Genomic DNA, 20,615 nt, shown 5'->3' with positions numbered 1-20,615 from the left:
CACACCTGAGACCAGGTGCCGGTGCTCCACTCTGGAGGACATGCCTGTGTGCTGCAGGGCTGTAGCTGGGCCGGAGCCATTACTGGACATAAGGAGTGAGCCGCCACCTCCTCCCGCTGGTATGTCACCTTCCTCATGCAGCGGATGTTTCGCGTCTGCTGCCCACCTCCACATGTTCTACTGCACACTCCCCATTTACCTGTCGTCCAACTGGCAAGACAAACGATTTGACCTTCAAACATGAACCTCGTGTTTGAACGCTTCAGCACATTTTAACAGGGAAGAGAACATTTTACACCCATACGGCACAGACATGTGAGACACATTCACACACACAGAGCCTTCTTCAAACAAATCTACATATTAGATTGTGACCAATTTACTCTGTAAACCACATGATGGAAAGACTAATGAAGAGACCGCATACATTTGTCTGCACCCTCCCTCTCTTGTGGGCTCACATCCTCATATACAAACATGCACTTATCCTATAAGTTAAAGTTTCCAGCCTAAGAACTGGACTGTTAGAGACACATCAAGAGAGTTCATAAAAACGATTTCTAATTCTGCATCATACACATTATAACATACCATTCCTAGGTTCTGTAATAGATTAATCAGTTTCACTGCAGCAATATGATTAACAACATTTGGCATGTATCAGTGTCTGCCTTCTGAATACTCATAAAATATGAGTGCTTCTACACATTATTGTGAAATTGCAACAGTGCCCCCCTATGGCCAACCATTCAGTTGAAAAAAGAGTTGAAGCTGCTACAGCCTCTTGGTGAAATTACTGACAAACACGTACATTAAAGAAGCTTTTTTGTTTGTTTGTTTGTTTGTTTGTTTTTGTTTTTTGTTTAGTATCAGAAAAAAGAAGGGAACACAAACAAGATGAACTCACCTAAACGCATTCTGTATAAATTTGATTTATCAGCACATTAAAACACAGACAATGAATAACTAAAGCATAAAGAATATACAGAAAATGTTATCCAGCTCATACTTTCGTAACCAGGAGAGTACTTAACATATTTTTCTTAAATATTGGTATGTTTAATTAAACTAATAAATACACCAGCATTCAAACGTCTGGAGACATTCATTTTATTATTTGTATTTTTTTGTTTTTTTGTTTGTTTGTTTGTTTTTTTATGTTTCTGACTTTTGGCTCACCAAGGCTGCATTCATTTAATCAAAAACACAGTAAAAAAAAAAATATTGTGAAACATTACTACAAATTAAAATAACTTTTCTATTTTTAGAAAACATTCTAATATTCTGATTTATCGATTGAGAAATATTTAATATTATTATCAATATTCTTAAAAAAAAAATAATAATAATAATAAATCCTACTGAACCCAAATTTTATACAAACCCAAAAAATGGGTGTAAAATATGTGTGTCTTCCATCAAATAAGATGTTGTTGTTTTTTTGGACTACAAATAATGGTGATTTTGTTAACTTTAGATAATAAATATGGCATAATAAAATACTGACTAAATTCAGAGTGTATTTATGTCTGAAAAAAAAAACACCCAAACCTGTCTAAACCTCAACACTAGTTGTCAGAAAAGCTTGGTTCCAGTGCTCAGATTGCAAATATGTCCTTGCTTCTCTTGGCTATGGATGAAAAGAGGCTTTAAAATAGAGCTGGGCAGTCTGGGGAGAGATTAGAGCAAATGACAGCTATGACGAGAACCGTGGCCGCAACACCGTACAGACGCCCCGGGTCGACTTCTTAGAAGACCCAGTTCCACCCAACCACTCACACAGACCTGAGCCATCCTTTAATTTTCTCTCCAGCCATCTGACAAACTGGAGGGAGATGGTTAAACTGCTATTTTAATGGAGAGAAGAAACACGATCCATAGCACACTATGTCTTTTCCCTCCCCCTCGTCATCTCTTCACCACATAAATGACAATGTGTCGTTGGTCAAAGAGCTGACTTGCCATGCCTCACTGCAAACCACTGCTGGTGCTTGTTTTAATTTCGTATTTCTGGAATCTTTCAATAACTCGCATATTTCAAGCTATACAATTAAAGAAGACATATCTTTGGGGACAATACTGCAGACTGCATCACATTTCCGGAAACGGTCTGATTTTGCTGGCATTTTCTCCATGTCTACCCAGAATGATGCACCCAAAATAGATACTCATTCCAAATCACTCAATGAAATTTAAGCTACCATTGGTTGTACAGTGGGACAAAGGCTGAATTTTTAGCACTCTTTGGGGAATGGTTTGGGTTTGGAAGCTTTTGTATGTTTAAGAGCACTCAGAGAACCATGTATTTTCCTAAACCCACGCAACATTTTGCATTTTTGCTAAAAATATTACTTTAAACAGACCAAAGTATGTGCTCTAACCACTTTAGCTATGTTTGGTTGTATGAAATTGTTTTTATTTTTATTCATTACAATAGTCTTTGTTCTTTTCTGGTGATCATGTACACAAAAGTTCTGGGTGAGTAAGATTTAATGTTTTTGAATTAATGAAATAATCTCTTCACAAAAAGGTGGTCAATTCTACAAAAGTCTGTTAAGAAATTCCTAAATCTGTCTGCGCTTAACGAACAGTGGTTGAAGAGAAAAGCAAACATGCAATCATGCGACACAACTAAGAAACCCAAAGAAAAGAAGGAAAATTCAGAGGGCACTGAAAAAAGCCTTTAAGGCATGTGCATTTTTCTTCTCGTGACATTTTAGGGAACAAATCAAGCTGGCTGCTTCTGGGCCCATCCTGTGTTTGAAGTCACCGCACTCCATGCTTCACAGAAACAGCAGGGCAGCATCTGCAGCCGGGAGCACGTCGTCAAACTGAGTCCTGTAGGCCATAGTCCAGAGATTAGCGCTCGATTCCTGGCCAGCTAGACGTGCTCAATTTCCACAGGGATGCGGCCTCTCTTGCTCCATAATAAAATATGGGCAGACCTGTCAACACTGAAGATATTTGCTGGAAAGATAAGCAGAAGCTTCTGTCTTTCTCTCCTGTTTTGAATGAATGCTAATACTTTTTTTCTTGAAGCATTTCCAAAGGTCTACCGTGAGGGAAAAAGTTAGTTGATCCCCTGCTGATTTTGTACGTTTGCCCACTGACAAAGAAATGATCAGTCTATAAATATTAGTGGTAGGTTTATCTGAACAGAGACAGAACAGCAACAACAACAACAACAACAACAAATCCAGAAAACTGCATTTCAAAAGTTATAAATTGATTTGAATTTTAATGAGTGAAATAAGTAATTGACCCCTTCGCAAAGTCAGACCTCTCTTAGTTGGCCACTAGGTGTGCACACATCTCAGGAGGGATTCTTTGAAGATCCTCTCCAAATCATTAAGGTTTCGAGGCTGACATTTGGCAACACCAAGTTTCAGCGCCCTCCACAGATGTTCTATGGGATTAAGGTCTGGAGACTGGCTAGGTCACTCCAGGACCTTAATGTGCTTCTTCTTGAGCCACTCCTTTGTTGCCTTGGTCATGTGTCTAGTCTCTAGACACAACCCATTTCCAATGCCTTGGTACTTGATAGTACATGGCCCCATTTATCGTCCCTTTGATGCGGTGCAGTTGTCCTGTCCCCCACCCCCAAAGCATAATGTTTCCATCTCCATGATTGACGGTGGGGATGGTGTTCTTGGGATCATTGATTTTGTACGTTTGCCCACTGACAAAGAAATGATCAGTCTATAAATATTAGTGGTAGGTTTATCTGAACAGAGACAGAACAGCAACAACAACAACAACAACAACAAATCCAGAAAACTGCATTTCAAAAGTTATAAATTGATTTGAATTTTAATGAGTGAAATAAGTAATTGACCCCTTCGCAAAGTCAGACCTCTCTTAGTTGGCCACTAGGTGTGCACACATCTCAGGAGGGATTCTTTGAAGATCCTCTCCAAATCATTAAGGTTTCGAGGCTGACATTTGGCAACACCAAGTTTCAGCGCCCTCCACAGATGTTCTATGGGATTAAGGTCTGGAGACTGGCTAGGTCACTCCAGGACCTTAATGTGCTTCTTCTTGAGCCACTCCTTTGTTGCCTTGGTCATGTGTCTAGTCTCTAGACACAACCCATTTCCAATGCCTTGGTACTTGATAGTACATGGCCCCATTTATCGTCCCTTTGATGCGGTGCAGTTGTCCTGTCCCCCACCCCCAAAGCATAATGTTTCCATCTCCATGATTGACGGTGGGGATGGTGTTCTTGGGATCATTGGCAGCATTCCTCCTCCTCCAAACAGTTGGGTTGAGTTGGTGTCAAAGAGCTTGATCTTTTTGGTCTCATCTGACCATAACATTTTTACCCAGTTCTCCTCTGAATCATTCAGATATTCCCTGGCAAACGTCAGACGGGCCTGTACATGTGCCTTCTTGAGCAGAGGGACCTTGCAGTAGGGATGGGCGAGATATATTGCATGTGATTGTCACGTGCATTTCATCAGTAAAGCTTGTCAGTGATCTACGGCTCTGTCTATTAAATGCCGCTCCATTTGAAAGAAGGGGATGGCGATTGACGCTAATTAGGGAACGGCTTTACTGACGAAATGTGCGTGACAATTGCATGCAATATATCGTCCATCCCTACCTTGCGGGTGCCTCAGGATTTCAGCCTTTTATGGTGTAGTGTGTTACAAATTGTTTTCTTGGTGACCATGGTCCCAGCTGCCTTGAGATCATTGACAAGATCTTCCCATGCAGTTCTAGGCTGATTCCTCACCATTCTAATGATCAATGAAACACCATGAAGTGAGATCTTGCATGGAGCCCAAGACCAAGGGAGATTGACAGTTATTTTGTGTTTCTTTCATTTGCAAATAATCGCACCAACTGTAGTCACCTTCTCACCAAGCTGCTTGGCGATGGTCTTGTAGAGCATTCCAGCCTTGTGGAGGTCTACAATATTGTCCCTAACATTCCTGGGCAGCTCTTTGTTCTTGGCCTTGGTGGAGAGTTTGGAATCTGGTTGATTGATTGATTGATTGATTGATTGATTGATCGATTGATCGATTGATCGATTGATTGATCGATTGATCAATTGATCGATTCAGTGGACAGGTGTATTTTATACAGGTTAAAAAAACTGAGATTAGGATCTTAATAGAGTGCTCCTAATCTCAGCTCGTTATAAAAGACATCTGGGAGCCAGAAATCTTGCTGACTGATCAAATACTTATTTCATTCATTAAATGCAAATCAATTTATATATTTTTTTTAAATGCATTAATCTGGATTTTTTTTTTTTTTTCTGTCTCTCACTGTTAAAATAAACCTACCATTAAAATTCTAGACTGATGATTTCTTTGTCAGTGGGCAAAGGTACAAAATCAGCAGGGGGTCAAATATTTTCTTCCCTCACTGTATTTATTTTCCCTTTCCTGCACCCTTTTTTTTTAGTTTTCCTTTTTTCAGCACTCATAAATCAAAGAACATAATGCCTCAAACAAATAATTTTCCCGGAGTCTGTAGTTGATATCGTAAGGCTGTGATGTAATTCAGTATGGGGGGAAACAGACTCGGCTCTGCATACAGTGGGGGAGGTCATTAGTAACTGTGGGATTTAAGACCTTTCTGTATGAACAATAAACACACTTGCTGCATGACCTACACAAAGACAAGAAAATCCATTTTGAATGGTGGGAATCTCATGAAGAGAGAATAAAAAACATAAGGCCATTTAAGATTTAACATAATACTCTGTTGTACATACATTTGAAAAAGCACTTAAAGGGATGAAAATTAAAACTCATCATTTGCTCATCTTTATGTCATTCTAAACCTGTATGACTTTATTTCTTCTGCAGAATACAAAACAAAATAATATAATTTTATCATCCCCTTGGAATTATAAGGTTCTATCTGACATTTTTGCCAAAATTGAGTTATTCCCATATTATTATTCTGTGTCAATGTATTTACATTATGTGATACATTTTTTAATGTTGTGTAAATTTTGGGACTTTTTATTTAAAAAACAATAAGAATCTATCTACACAGTCAAATGGAACAAAAATTTTTAAAGCTAAATATCACAAAACTACTCGGAATGCAGATAGAACCTTCTAATTCCAAGGGGACAACCTGTTTTGTTATGAAAGACTGAGACACTGACTTTCATTGTAAGGACAAGAAACAGACATTTTTCACATGAGGGAGAGTAAATGATGACTGAAGTTTCATTTTTGGAGGAACTTTCCCTTTAATAGCTTTTCCAATGTAGGTAAGGTAACTAACTCAATTGTGTGACCCACAGGAAGGTGATGTCATTGAGTTGTGACGCCAACAGAAGGAGATTGGGATCACTAGTAATCTCTACTGGAAAGCCTTTCACCAAGTTAAAATGTCTTAGGGTTACAGGCAGACACTGATGGTGAGTGATGGGAACCTGTGCAGTCTGTCTCAACATATCCAGCACCACCGCAGACATACTGCTCTCCCGTCAACCCTGCCGTTGTTTTCAATTACACTGTTATTGGACTATTTGTCAGGCTTTGAATGGGACAAGCCAAATCGGTTAGGGCTTGTTGCTGTAAGGAAACAATCATATGGTCTTGATTTCCCCTTTTAGCATCGCCTCGCCATAGCCCGCACATTATAATAGGTCGCAGCCAACATTTCACACGATGCAAGGCCAGAGAGAAAAAGAGAGTGAGGCAGACGGAGGGAGGAAAGCTGGGAGGGTTGATTTGTTATCTGAGTTCCAGAATTGTGCGTCAATGCCTTTCACCCTGGCAAGTGAGGGATGCTGGGTATGTAGATGCCTCTGTAAGGCAAGAGATCAGTAAATCAAGTGGAGCTGAGTGTTGCTCTTGTAAGAATGGCAGCAGGACTCTCAAAAGGAAGATGGACCGGCAGATTGACTTCAGCTTTGAGACAGCCAGAGAAAGGCTGTTTTGAGCAGTTCCTTTTATAGTCTCCAGAGCCCAGAGGAGGTTTCTGACACCTAGACTGAGAATGTTTTTCCCAGGGTCCCTAGAGAGACGGTCTCTGCTTTTCGTTCTCTCTTTTTCCACGCTAAAGGATCATTAAGCATGTTTCTCGCACAGTACAATGCCTCTATCCAATTCATTCATCAACTTCTGTAAGGTGCCTTTTTCCCATATATCTTCCTCAATCCAAATTATAGCACATAACTCTCATTGTAAATATGGTGGGAGTCTTTGATAAATATGGCTCCAGTTCTTGGAATATTTGAGTAGTAGTTCTCTGTACTCAACAAAAGACAGTATGAGAGACTAGTATTTGTTGTGTATATATGCCTTATTGTGAAATCTGGTGTATTTATGTACTGAGTTTGTATAACTTGAGAGGTGTGTGTGTGTGGCTGGCTGAGGCTTGGATCTGGAGTTTGGGCAGTAAGGGTACAGTCAGTCCCTGTCTGGAGGCTATGTTAATCCTGTTTTCTTTAAGGAATGAATCAGAGAAAAGAACCCAAGGAAGAACGTGACTTCTCAGAGCTTTAAGCTGGGTTCTGCTCACGCTGAAGCCAACACAGCTGATTTCACACAGACATACCAGGGCACCATGCCCACCAATAGTGCAGGAAAGCATCGCTGTAAACAATTTTCATTTAAATTTTGGAATTTGAATGGAAGTAGCAAACTGGGTTGAAATTAAGGACATTTAATTAAAATAAAATGTAATTTAAATACACTTTTTAGCTAGAAAAGGAAGGTTTGAGAAGATAAAATTAGAACTAAATAACATATTTGAGATCAGCATAAAATTAAAAATCCACATTTTGTTTTCTAAATGCATATTGTTCTTACTGTTCATGATTGATTCATACATATGTTTGTTTTGACATCATGATTTTTAATGTCAGTGTCATAACTTGATCTTACAGTGATTCATTTTTTTTCTTCATATTGTGGAATCTGAGTGAAAGTCGTGACGTATGACTGACTTCTCCAACCACTGAATCCAAGTAACCTCGCTCCTTTCACAATCAACTGCAATCTTGCATTCAGATCTGCCTCCTTCAAATCAAAACCAATTGACAAAACCAAGTACCCACCCTACATTTATTTTCTTTTTCTGTTTCACAAGGATGAATGTAAAAATCTGTAAAAAAAAATATGTTGCTACTTCCATTATATCACAACTTTTAAGAAATTTAAAAGGACTTGTGGGTGTATTTTATTTCTTTCCAATTTAACTTTCAACTAGCTGTGTTGGGTGTGAGCAATTCAAATTCATACTCAAACTCATGAACTGAAAGGGAGCTACATTTTAAAATCTCAGTTGTATCCAACCCTGTTGGAAAGTAGCAAGCATGGGACAAGGAAGTCAGACAGAGACACACACACACACACACACGTTTGTTTTGGTGAAAAGTGGGTTCATCCCATAGGCGTAATGGTTTTTAAACTGTAGAAACTGTATATTCTATGGCCCTACACCAACCCTACACCTAACCCTAACCCTCACAGGATACTTTGTGCATTTTTACTTTCTCAAAAAAACTCATTCTGTATGATTTATAAGTGTTTTGAAAAATGGGTTATGTCCTCATAAGTCAACCTTTCCTTGTAATACCTTTGTCATACCCATGGCATTATACAAAGTTGTGTCCTGATATGTCAAAAAAACATACCCACACACACATACACACACACACACACACATAGACTCTTACTAGGCAGGGCAGGGCTGTGTGTTGCACAGGTGAGAGCCCACCACAGGTCTGGTCTCAGGGTTGCAGAGTGAAGAGTTGACCTGCGTGTTCTGGTCCTGCAAACAAATGGGTTTCGTCGAGACCCGACCTGAGAGAGAGTTGGAAAGAGATACAGAGAGATAGTGAGCATGAACACAACTTCTTTCTTTGGACGTTTTACAGAGATCCATCCATCTGAACCGGCCTAACATACGTCTTTATCATGCGATAAACTAATGCATCCTCTGAGCTATCTTTTAAAAGGAAAGCTCGGAGCACACTGTTTGTGAATAGTCTTTCTGGGGATTATGGGAGCTCAGAATGAATGGCAGTACTGTAGCGTGGCTTCTGTTGTGGCAAACAAAGCCGGGCCTCTGTCAGTGTGAGAGGCCAGGAGGGGCAGCCCAGAGGTCTGCGCTAAAGAAAAGCATGAATGAAACTGTGTGAGAGCGCAGATAGAGATCTGTGCTCTGGGCATGTCATAGTGCTGTCTGTCTACCTCCAACACTCAGACAACTGACTGTGAATGGAGGAGCCACAACCACAAAGATGAGCCAATGTGATTCGGAGGTCTGGAGGAAGGAGGGGTGCATTTTTTATTTTTTTTTACGCTGCTCACAAAGGTGCATTTCATGGACCTGGACGAATACACAAATACACTTCCTTCTGTACTGACACATAACCATAGAAACTCTGCTCTCTCACACTTGAGTCGACAAAGTAAACATTTACCGTACATACAGCATCCACTCACCCCCAGCACAAGGTGCAGAGCAGTCAGAGCGCACCACGGACCAGGTGTAGTTGTGCTTCTTCTCCGGATGTGGTAGAGTGTATTCCCATGATATACCAGGATTTTTACCCTGAAGAAGAATCTGTGGAGGAGAAGAGATGGTCATGGGTTAGTAAAATCAATCAAGCAAGAGGTTTCTTGATATCCAAGTATACACTATTGTTCCAAGGTTTGGTGAAACTGATAGAAATGTAATATTTGGATTCTGCAATGATGCATTAAATTCATGAAAAAAAAATGTAAATCATTTATAATTTTTCAAACGATTTCTATTTCAAATAAAGGCCATTCTTCAAACATAAAAGAATACTTAAAGACACAAACACAGTCCATGATGAATTACTATTTTTAACTGTTTTCAAACATTAATAAAAATTACACATAATAAATATTTCTGAGCACTAAATCAGTATATTAAAATTATTTCTGAAGGATTATGTGACACTGAAAACTGGAATAATGAAGCTGAAAATTAATCTTCAGTTTTACTAGTTTTACTTTTATTTTTGATCAAATAAAAGCAGCCAGAATATAGGAAACGTATTTTCAAAAACATTAAAAAAAAAAAAAAATTGCTAACCCAATACTTGCACACCTCTGTGTTTCAGAGCAAACAATAATGAGGCCACTTGTAGTCCGATTAAGATACATACATGCTGGAGAAAATTAATTTACAATCACATTGTCTAGAGCTATTAGTCCGAAATATGCAAAACCCAGACTGGTATGATTTCAGTTGTTTAAAAACATTACTTTAGTCTGACTGAAATTTTACTTTTAAAGTGGATGCAGTTGTGCTGATTGTCTTTTTAATGTTCTCATATTCCAGCAAAGCAGAAGGTGCCAGAGTGTCTGCTTCTGTTTTGTGGCTGTAGCTCCATTGGGACTGAGAGATGACACCACAGTGCTCCTAGTGACCCTGATTTAAAGAGATGCTTGAATTACACTGTCTATGTATTTGAACTGAAGCTTGTCAGCTTGGAAAATGGCACAAGTGGACAAAACTGTGGGTTGGGTGAATCTGAATATTTTCATATAGTGGTTAATGTAAGACTTTATTTGCCAGCAAGTTTTACATTGATGTTTATATTTCAGTAGGCCTGTATGCTATAGTTTTGAAGCTGTTCCTGGAGAAGATCTTGTAGTCATTTATGTGAGACTAGACCACAGAGGAAGTTCAGCCAGTTCCTCTCTAAATCCGTGCCCAAGGCCACTGAGGACAACCTGAGGAAAACTCTAATGGAGTGGAAATGTTCTCCGACAAGAAGAGGACCTTTGTTTTTACTCAGACTTTGCCACATGGGGATTTTCCTCAGGCTATTTGTAATAAAAAAAAATGCAATGACACCAAATTCACCGGAACTGGCAAACCACCAAACTATATATAGAAAGTATAAACAAAGCAGCTAAACAAGGATCGAATCTTAAAGGTCTCATACTGTCAAAACTGAAATTCCCTTGCTTTTTTCATGATAACTGAGGTCTAGAGGCTATGTAACTACCATATAAGTTTCAAAACAGTCAGTCCACAGTAAAATGCACACAGCCTTTATAAAGTAGCTGTGCCTTTTCACGAGCTGTTGTTACTTCCGTAAAAATGGGACATTAGAACTACTCAGTCACCGACCTTCAGTCACCACCCCGAGCACTGCCCACTGTCCCACCGGACAACATCACAACCATGCCATTGCTGAGCAACAACAACATGGAAACATGTCAAGAAAACGCTGTTCAGCTGATCGATATCAGAAAACGACATCATTTCACAGGCTTCCGAACAACATTAATATAAGAGGCCAGTGGCTAATGTTAATTTATTCGGAAATACCACAGCAATTTAGTTCTAACTTAACTGTTTGCTCTGCACATTTCACAGATGACTGCTTTGTCAATCAAGCACAGTTCAATGCCTGTTTTTCACAGAGGCTACTCATCCAAGATGCTGCAGTCCCTACATTGTTGGGTCCGACCTCGTCCGCACACGTTTTATGTTATGTTATAGAGATTATATTATAATCTCCAATTTGGAGTCGGAGATCGCCTCAAACATGTAAGGCCAGACAACATTTCCCTCAGTAGTGACAATCATTACCAGTGTGGACGAATTCTTACTACGCACACACTATTTTTTTTTCTTTATAACAGACCGTTGCTAACTATAACACACAAATATCGAACCTCTTCCTTCGACCTTGGTGTGTGTTCGCTTCGGGTGGTGTGTGTTCAGCAGTTTCGTTTTGCAGCCACAGGCTGGCAGTAAAAGGAGCATGAGACCTGAAACTTGAGCAACAGCGCGAAGCCGCAAACTCGTTCTGAATATTTTAAAGGCGTAACAGCTGATGAAAAAGCAGAGACAATTGTAGACTAAAATGAATAGAGATTTTATCTTAGTTTTTATTTTATACAAAACATTTTCTCGTCTTGTCTTTTTTCGTCAACAATAATGCATGTTAATTTAGTCTTAGCATTTTTGGAGAGTGGTGCAGTCTTGTCATCGTCTCGTCTTAGTCATGAAAAAAAAGGTCGTTGATGAACATATTTCGTCTCGTCTCGTCTGACGAAATTAACACTAAACTGAACATACTTCAAGTAAGTCCAGACCTGTATAGGAGGAAAGAATCTATCAACAGAATGGCAGAAGATATTGTGCGAATCAAACAAAGGTGATATTTGATGGATGGAGGATTTCCAGAGGAAGTAAAACAAGTACATTAAAACATAGTGGCAAGTTAGCAAACTTTTTAAGATACTGTATCTTGGCTCACACTCACACTGAGCATCCAGGCTGAATCTATTGCCCTGGAAGCAGTCCATGAGACCCTGCATGCTAGCCTGTTCAAAGCTGGTCCAGATTTACAGTTGGCACTCAAACACAGAGCAGCTATTCCAGAATCAAGCTCAGGAGGAGGTCTCTGATCCATCCGTGATCCGGCTAGCCATCTGACTTTGAATACAACACATGGGGAAACTCTACCTCTTCTGATCCAGTGTCAAGACCCGCAAGAGCCCATTGCAGCATGTCTGTGTCCTGATATAGGAAGTCTAGCGTTTCACTCTTAACATATGTAACAAGAATCACAATTCTGAACATCGATTCAACATGCCAAGCATCCCTCCCCATCCAAATACTGTAAAAGCAAGTTTTCTGAGGCTTCCCTGAATCTCTTTTGTCTTATGTTGCAATGAAAGCTCAATCTAATGAGCTTCTCTCTCTAGATGCCCCCTCTTTATCTTTCACCCCAGTCATTCTGAATAATGATGGAAAATCTGAGGTAATTACTAAACTCTGTTGAACAGGACTACTAGGAAAGCTTCATTATCAAGCACTCTCAGTATAGGGTTACTACACACAAATCCAACTGTGCCCTGGCTAGAAGTGTAGCAGTTCCAACGGTCAAGAAGAAAGAAATGTATGGACGACTGATGATCGTGGGCACAGATACCACATCTAAATGAATCACTCTGGACTGGTATGACCCTCTTAAGACATGCCACAACAATGTCAATACTTCAGTAAATCCTAAAAAGTGTTTAAATCAGAAGCACGTCAAGTTTGAAGGGAACTGCTCTGTAATGTCTTGTCTAGTGCCTCTCAATCCACATTGCTGAGCTGATTACAAGCTCTGGAACAATGTCAACATTTACATTCACATTTCTCGAAATGCATTTCCCTAAGCATTCAGTAAGGGTCTTGAAGCTGATACTTATCCATTTTCCATTGCAGGTTAAACTGAGAGATCCAGCCAAGCATAATTGACAAGCTGCTTCCCTAGAATCGTGACCCCAAGCCTCTCTGATCTATTGAGTTCAATTGCAGAAATCTTAATCTTTTAATCTCTCTCTACCCTCCTCTTCTTTTTGAAATTACAGAGCATACTTAGAGAGATTAATGCCCACTCATCTGCAAATCAGACCTCTGCTGCCACCGCCCACCCTGGGGAAAAGGTAATGAAGAGAGGGCATGTGGGCTTAAGGGGAATGCTGCATGCAGGTAAAGCACAGGTTGAGTGCTGGGCAGATCAAAGGCCAGTAAATAAGATCAACATGAAAGAGTATTACATGAAGCATGCCAAATTTTGGTACAAATTACACAACACCTAATAGTATCAGGGCCAAATGTATTTTTAACAACTTGAGGTGTTGGAAACAAAAGAAATTTCGAAGTATCATATAATGGATCTGCATTTGTTTTAATTGCTAGGTGAAGTCATTCAAATATGGCATCATGTTAATTTTTCTTAGAGTTCAAATGATTCATTTAGTCTTTACAATTACATTTGGATTGGTTACAGTACAGATCTTGGCAGCATAAATATTGAATTGTTTGGTGCTACAGCATTATTCCTCATTTTAACTGAATGTTTTCTATATTTTGACATCACATAGACATAACAATCTACTTGAAATCTTGACTTAATTTCTTTTAAGCTTGAGGTAAAATAAAAATAAATCTCAAAAGCTTGACACTATCACAAGATCTTACTTACCTCAACATATGCAAAGCTGTTTTCCCAAGATATTTTTTTTTTCTTGGCCTGGATATAACAGATCGTACCGTAATATATAAATAATTCTGCATCTTGGATGAGGAAATTTTCTTTCCAAGAGCACACGTGACATTACATTTCAACCCACAGAACTACTACAGTAAAACACATGTCGATAAAAGGTTTAAATGATTCTTCTGAAATCAAATGAACTTATCCACATTTCAGATTTGTGCAGATATATGAAGCATCCTAACTATGACTTAACCTCAAAGGTCACCTGAACCCATACCCATCACCCTTCATGTAAGCTGTGCCCTCCACTGCCCATTAGCAAGAGCACACAGTGCAGCAAGTTCAAAGCTTAGTGCCATTCACATTGTCGCACCGTTTGATCTCCAATCTCTACATACTGAAGATGAAAGTCACAATGACCACGTTGGCTCTGGTGTGCAATTAATCCCAAACAGAGACGTCTGCCCATTTGACTCATTTGTGTGCCTTCTCTTCTGTCTCTCTTTCTATCTTTCCCACATTTAATTCTCATCTCTCTCAGTCACCCACTGTCCCTCAGCCTTGTTTTCATCTGACCGAATTGCCATGCTACTCTTGCCAAGATCCTGTCATGGCTAATTCGCTAACAGGTGTCAGGACGGACGGGGACGGGGGTGACTCACTTCAAAGAGCAGGGTCTCATTAGTGGGGCCTGCAGCGTACAAGGTCTCAGGCCGGTTGAAAGAGCGTTGATAGTTGAACGTAGTGTCTGCGAACTGGAACCTGCCAGGCCAGTCCACTGTCCAGTCCCCCGTCAGGTAGTAGGTACCACGTTTCAGACTGCGGACAGCCAGGTAGCTGGTGGAGATCTCCATCTCCTGCACCCTGATGCTCCTCGCTCCAGCGGGAACCATCACAACGGGGTAATATTCTGAAAAGTAAAAGGGAAAATGGGTTTGCTCACTTCTGCTCACTTTTGCAGTTTCTGCATTTTTAAAGGCCAGAGGGAACAGGAATCTTTGAGCTGATGCATTATCACCTCCTTCAGTCGGAGGAGAGCTATGAGGTGCCAGACTTGCAAGAGCTCCTGCTGTGTAAGTGCTCTAAAAATAAGTCTGAGGAGTCACAGATTTTTTTTTCAGTCTCCATGATCTCTTATTATATTTTATTAAAGGGCACTAGTTCTCAAGCTTTTTTAATCAAATCAGAAGAATCAAATAAACCTATATACACTATCATTTTGCGAAAGATTCAAAACTTTGGGGTCAGTACGATTTTATTAATAATTCTTCATTGAGAAAGGATACATTCAATTGATCAAAAGGCATTATGCCATAATTGAGCTTAAAGGCATTTATGTTACAACGTTTATATTTTGCCAAAGAATGTGCCATTGATTTCATTAAAATATTAATCAGCACAACTGATTACAGCACAACACTGATAAAAATAAGAACCACCCCAGGTGAGAGCCGCTGCTTTAGGCATTTTTCTATTATTTTATAATGATTCACTCCTTGTTTCTTTCTTTTGATGCCTGTCATTCTCTTCAAAATACTGATTTGTCTGAGAAGATCAGAAGGTATGAAAGAAACATGCAAGGGCCCTACCATTGGCTCTGTGCTGGAGGGTGTACTGGCCACTGTAGAACTTGCAGGTGGAGTTGTCCCCTTTACACACTCCACAGGCATCCAAAGCGGACTTTGATCCCAACACCTGGTCACAGCCCACCGGCTATACAGGAAAAGTTATTAAAACAACATTTGTTAACTGACACACACAGTTTAGCCCACTAGGACTGATGATTATAACAAAATGCTCATGTCAATCAATTGATGCCCGAAATATGACCATCTCAGAATCATCACCTCCTCACGTACCTCACATATTCCATCAATGCACACGCCACCTTTGTAGTCAGAGCAAGACGTCCCATCTTTGACTTTGCTGGACATTGCGAAGAAAAAATCAAAGTCCTCAGCAATGCAGTACAGCTTACAGATGTCCTCTTCTAGATAGGAGATGAATGGGGTCATTAGATCTTAGCTTCAGAGTGATTTTTTGTAAGATCTTCTGAGGCTCTGTACTGGTACCCTCAGCAAGCTGCTATGAAGTCTCACGCATGAGGACATATGGAGTGATAATTTCCAGAGAAAATGCAGGTGGACTTGTAAAATGAAAAACAGTTCTTTGAAAAGCATGCAAAAACCCACAAACCCACATTATCAATAATACCCGTACATTACATGTCATTTTGAGCTTGTGCTTGATCGTCAATACATAAAAGACAGAACTTTGCTGTCCGTCATGCATCATTTATTTTTTAGCAGACACAATGCAGATGTGTACTACTGTCTAGTGTTAATTACTGGGCATGTTTAAGCTGTGTGTGGTTGGCTGTGAAGCAACTGGAAGGCTCACCATGCTGTAGAGAACATAGCCACAGAACACATGTTGCACTAAAATTTAAAACGCTGTTACAAATGGGCCCATAAAGCTGGAATGCAAGAGAGGCGACTATATCCAACTCTCCTACCGAGAGAAAAATATGGACCCATCAGAGATGCATCTGCATCCTCACACAAATCCAGGCTCATTCAATACAACAGCACAAATTAACTGTAAGATTAATTTCTCTCTCTCTCTCTCTCTTTATTATTTATTTTTTTTTAGAAACATATTAGATCATACTTATTTAGTTTTTACTTCAGATGAAAACAAATTATATTGTTAAAGACTTATAGGTCTAGCTGAATATAAAACTAAACAGTAAACCTAACAATAAAAGCTGAGTAATGCCCTTAAAAGTAGAGAGAAGGGCAAACTAAACTTAACAACAGGACACATCAGTCTTAAATCCCAGTCAAACTGGGGTAAGTGCTTCCTAATGTAATGGAGGCCAGCTAGTAAGAGCTGTGCAGGTGAAACCTCACTCCCCTGATTATTATTGACTGATATTAGAGATTGTAATATTTATCCACTTTGCAGTATTTTCCACCTCCCATAGGGGAGTAGAATCAGTGGGGTTACACTAACAAATGTACTAGCCACTAAAACACACAACCTGCAAATTAGAGCATGGAGCTCCATTCAGCTCACTGGTCTTTCTCATTAGTCTTTAAATAAATAAATTCTGTTAGGCCTTGCTATCCTTTCCCTTTTTCACTCCCAGTCTATTAACACTTAAGAAATCCACAAACAGGGTCCTATTCAGGTCCAAACCTGCTTGCAGGGTTGATCAGTGCACTGCACTCACAGAACGAGTGGATACATGTTTCCAGTCCAAATCCATGCACAGCTTAGACAACACACATTAGGGGAGAGGAATAGCTTGGGTGGAATATATTTGTCCTGCAGTATGTAATACTCTCAATACATATTGTCAGAAACTAATGAGAATGATTACTATTTTAAAAACACAGCTGTTCTTGCTGACTCAGATAACAGGGGGTATTAAAAACTGAGCAGGTAAAGTCTGAAATTAATGTGTTTTTGAGGTTTGTTGTAAGTTATGTCAGACAATGTTATAGGTAGGCTACCGTTTAAAAATTATGAGGGTCAGTACGTTTTTTTATTTATTACGTTTTTTTCAACAGTGATGCATTGATGAAAAAGTGACAATAAAGGCTTTTCACTGGTTTTGCACAATTTTACACTGTTTTACACTGTTCATAAAGGAATTGTGAACAAAAATGGGCCACTGTGTCCACAGAAATGTTAAGCAACTGTTTTCAACATAGATGATGATATTACGAAATGTTTCTTGATCAGCAAATCAGCATATTAGAATGATTTCTGACGAATTGTGTTACACGTAAATATAGCTGCTATTTTAAATGTAATATTTAATAATATTACTGTTTTACTGTATTTTTGATTAAATAAATGCAAAGAGACTTGCGAAAGAGACAAAGTTTTTCAAACTTTGAAAAAACTACCTCTGTACTGAACTCATACATTTATAATACATTCCTTTAAAAAAAAAAAAAAGTGTGAGCCTCGCACGTCCAGTAAATGAAGACGCATGGGGATTTTGAACCCACAGCAGAGGTTTACTGTGCTCTCTTCCAGCTGTTAATGAGACATTTGCTTTTGTTCGTAATGAATGCATTAAGGCCCAAATATCTCCCATACCTTCCACTTTGGTGTATGGCTTCCATTTGTAGTACCATCCCCTGAAGGGTTTGCTGTTGTACTCAGTGCACTGCTGAGCTCTGAAGTCCACTTCATTGGGCTGGCATGGCTTGGTGTTACACAGCTGGTGCAGTCGACTGGGGCCTTGGCAGAACTTGCCGTTGTGCTGTGGGCTTGGGTGAAACAACCAGCAATTAGCAGGAGCGAACATGGAAGCGAGGAGAGAGAGCAAGAAGAAACAGATGTGCCTCTGCAAGCATTCAACACACAAGAGGAATGACAGCCATTCGGTATTTTTTGGAAGAGGGGCTGGTGAGATGCATTTCATATGATGTGCATTAGCATCTGCACTAAGGGAATGTCTTTCTGCGTTATCGGTGATGTGCCTGATTGAATCACATCCCAACTGACAGCTGTAAAAGATATAAAGTGTTTGGGATACAATTCCATTCATGACTTGGACTCGCCAGTGTTTTCAACAGCTATGATTTTTGAATAATAAACTTCAATGAGAACAAGACAACACACAGCTGTGCTGATGTACTTTACACATTGTGTTATCTGAGTCTACTTGCTTGCAGCCAAATAGGAAACCTGGTTTAAAAATGGTTTGTTTTGGATGGCCAATACCATGTTTTCTTAAAGGGTTAGTTCACCCGAGAATGAAAATTTGTCCATCTTTTACTCACCCTTGAAGCATCCTAGGTGTATGTGACTTTCTTTTTTCAGAATAATCCAATCGAAGTTCTATAAAAAATTGTCCTTCACTCTTCCAAGCCATTCAGCGGGGGTAAGCGGGTATTTGTTGTCAACTGTTCAGAAGACATGAAATAAAGTGTGCGCATCTGTAATAATAACATGGCTCTGGGGGGTGAAAAAAGGCCCCCTGTTGTGAAACCATTCGTTTTTGAAAGATAAATATCCAGATTTCAAACTTAATAAACATTTTTTTTCTAATTTCTGCTGACTGTTGGGAACCTGAAGACGTGCAGGCGGATGATGGAAGACGTATGCTTTGCACGTGCGCCTCTGTGAAATGTTGGAGCAAAGGAAACAAAGTTTATTTAATTCAGCAAAGGAAAACCAGTCTCCTCTTGGCTTATTTCGAAATCCTCTGACGTTTTTCTTGACAAATCCTTGTTTGGTGCTTCTAATTTGTGACTATTGCTTTGTTTTGTTCTATCTCCACGCTCGTCACTAACCACGCAGCGCTGACAATCTTCCGGTTCCCAAGAGTCAGCAGATTTTGGAAAAAAAGTGTTTATTACGTTTGAAATCTGTATATTCATCTTACAAAAACACATGGATTGACATGGATTCTCTACAGGGGGCCTTTATTCAACCCCCCACCCCACCCGGAGCCATGTGGGGGATATTTTAATAAAAATGTGCAAACTTTATTTCCCGTCTTCTGAAATGTTGACAACAAACACCCGCTTTCTCCCATTGAAAGGCTTGGAAGAGCAAGGACAATTTTTTTATATAACTTTGATTGGATTATTCTGAAAGAAAAAAGTCACATACACGTACTGTAGGATGCTTCGAGGGTGAGTAGAAGATGGACAAATTTTCATTCTCGGGTGAACTTACACCTTAACTAGTTCACCAATAACTGACCTTGATAAACAGTGATTTTCTGGCTGATCTAGTAAAAAAACAACCCCCATTCTAACATAAACAGCTTAGAACAACATGGAAATTCATTCATTTATCTTTACTTCTCTAAAACCTGTAATGGCCAACTCTTGCAAGCAAGGCTGGAAATCATAAAAGGTCAGCCCTGAGGCTCTGGACAATGTGTTCAAACCATCACCCTATCTTGCTGAGGCAGCTTGAGGCTGGAGAAGAGCTGTAGCCTCCTCCCAATGCCACAGGAATGCCTCCAAGTGCCACATGAAGCAGACAGTCACCATCTTTCCTGAGGGAAAAGTGGTCCAGCAGCTCCTGTAACTGAGGCTGTGAAAGCGGAGGCATGCTTGCGGCATGGCTGCATGCTTTAAAGTGGAAGACTCTTGGGTACCCTCTTGTAGCTTAACCTCAAAGCAAAGGACTGCGCCATGGGCCTGTCAGTGTATGTGTGTGTGTGCCTGTGCATGTTCCTTTAGTCTCTGGCCTTTAGCTCTTTACTGCATGTTCACACTTGAGGTTAGGAAACTGCTCACAGAGAGGACAGATGAGCCTTCAACGCACTCTAAAAATCACTCATCATCTTTATTCATGTACAGTGATCAAACAGAGAAAACATGGGGAAAGCACACACAGTGAGATAAATGAATGACTTTTCTTCAGAAAAATGGCAACATAGTTGCATTGTCTAGAACAGCCATTTTCAAACTGTGGATCTTGTCCCTGCAGAGTGGAAATAAATGGTTCACTAAAATTGTGGTGCGTTCAGCTGAATGTAAGCATACAGTGCGACTAATTGAAAAAATGACTCTAAAGAGCTGATTATTTAAATGAATTGTGTATAAAGAACTCAATTTTGATTTAACTCATCAAATCCATTAGAGTGCATATTGAATTGACAAATGATTCA

At 39.7% G+C, this 20,615-nt stretch overlaps 1 protein-coding gene across 3 annotated transcripts in view; it reads right to left on the bottom strand.

The window, feature by feature from the left end:
* LOC113106185 (A disintegrin and metalloproteinase with thrombospondin motifs 18-like) overlaps positions 1–20,615 on the bottom strand; it is a 68,954-nt gene that overhangs the window by 15,641 nt on the left and 32,698 nt on the right. For all 3 annotated transcript variants that reach the window (XM_026267858.1, XM_026267860.1, XM_026267861.1), the window contains 7 exons: positions 18,080–18,252; positions 15,826–15,956; positions 15,556–15,679; positions 14,629–14,876; positions 9,426–9,546; positions 8,654–8,780; positions 6–210 (listed from right to left, as the gene is read on the bottom strand). In XM_026267858.1, the coding sequence (XP_026123643.1) occupies positions 6–210; positions 8,654–8,780; positions 9,426–9,546; positions 14,629–14,876; positions 15,556–15,679; positions 15,826–15,956; positions 18,080–18,252 (1,129 nt within the window). The remainder of the gene's footprint in view (positions 1–5; positions 211–8,653; positions 8,781–9,425; positions 9,547–14,628; positions 14,877–15,555; positions 15,680–15,825; positions 15,957–18,079; positions 18,253–20,615) is intronic.

The sequence above is a fragment of the Carassius auratus genome, chromosome 7, assembly GCF_003368295.1.
Source record: "Carassius auratus strain Wakin chromosome 7, ASM336829v1, whole genome shotgun sequence".
Lineage (NCBI taxonomy): Eukaryota > Metazoa > Chordata > Actinopteri > Cypriniformes > Cyprinidae > Carassius > Carassius auratus.
This window is presented reverse-complemented; position numbering and strand designations above follow the sequence as displayed.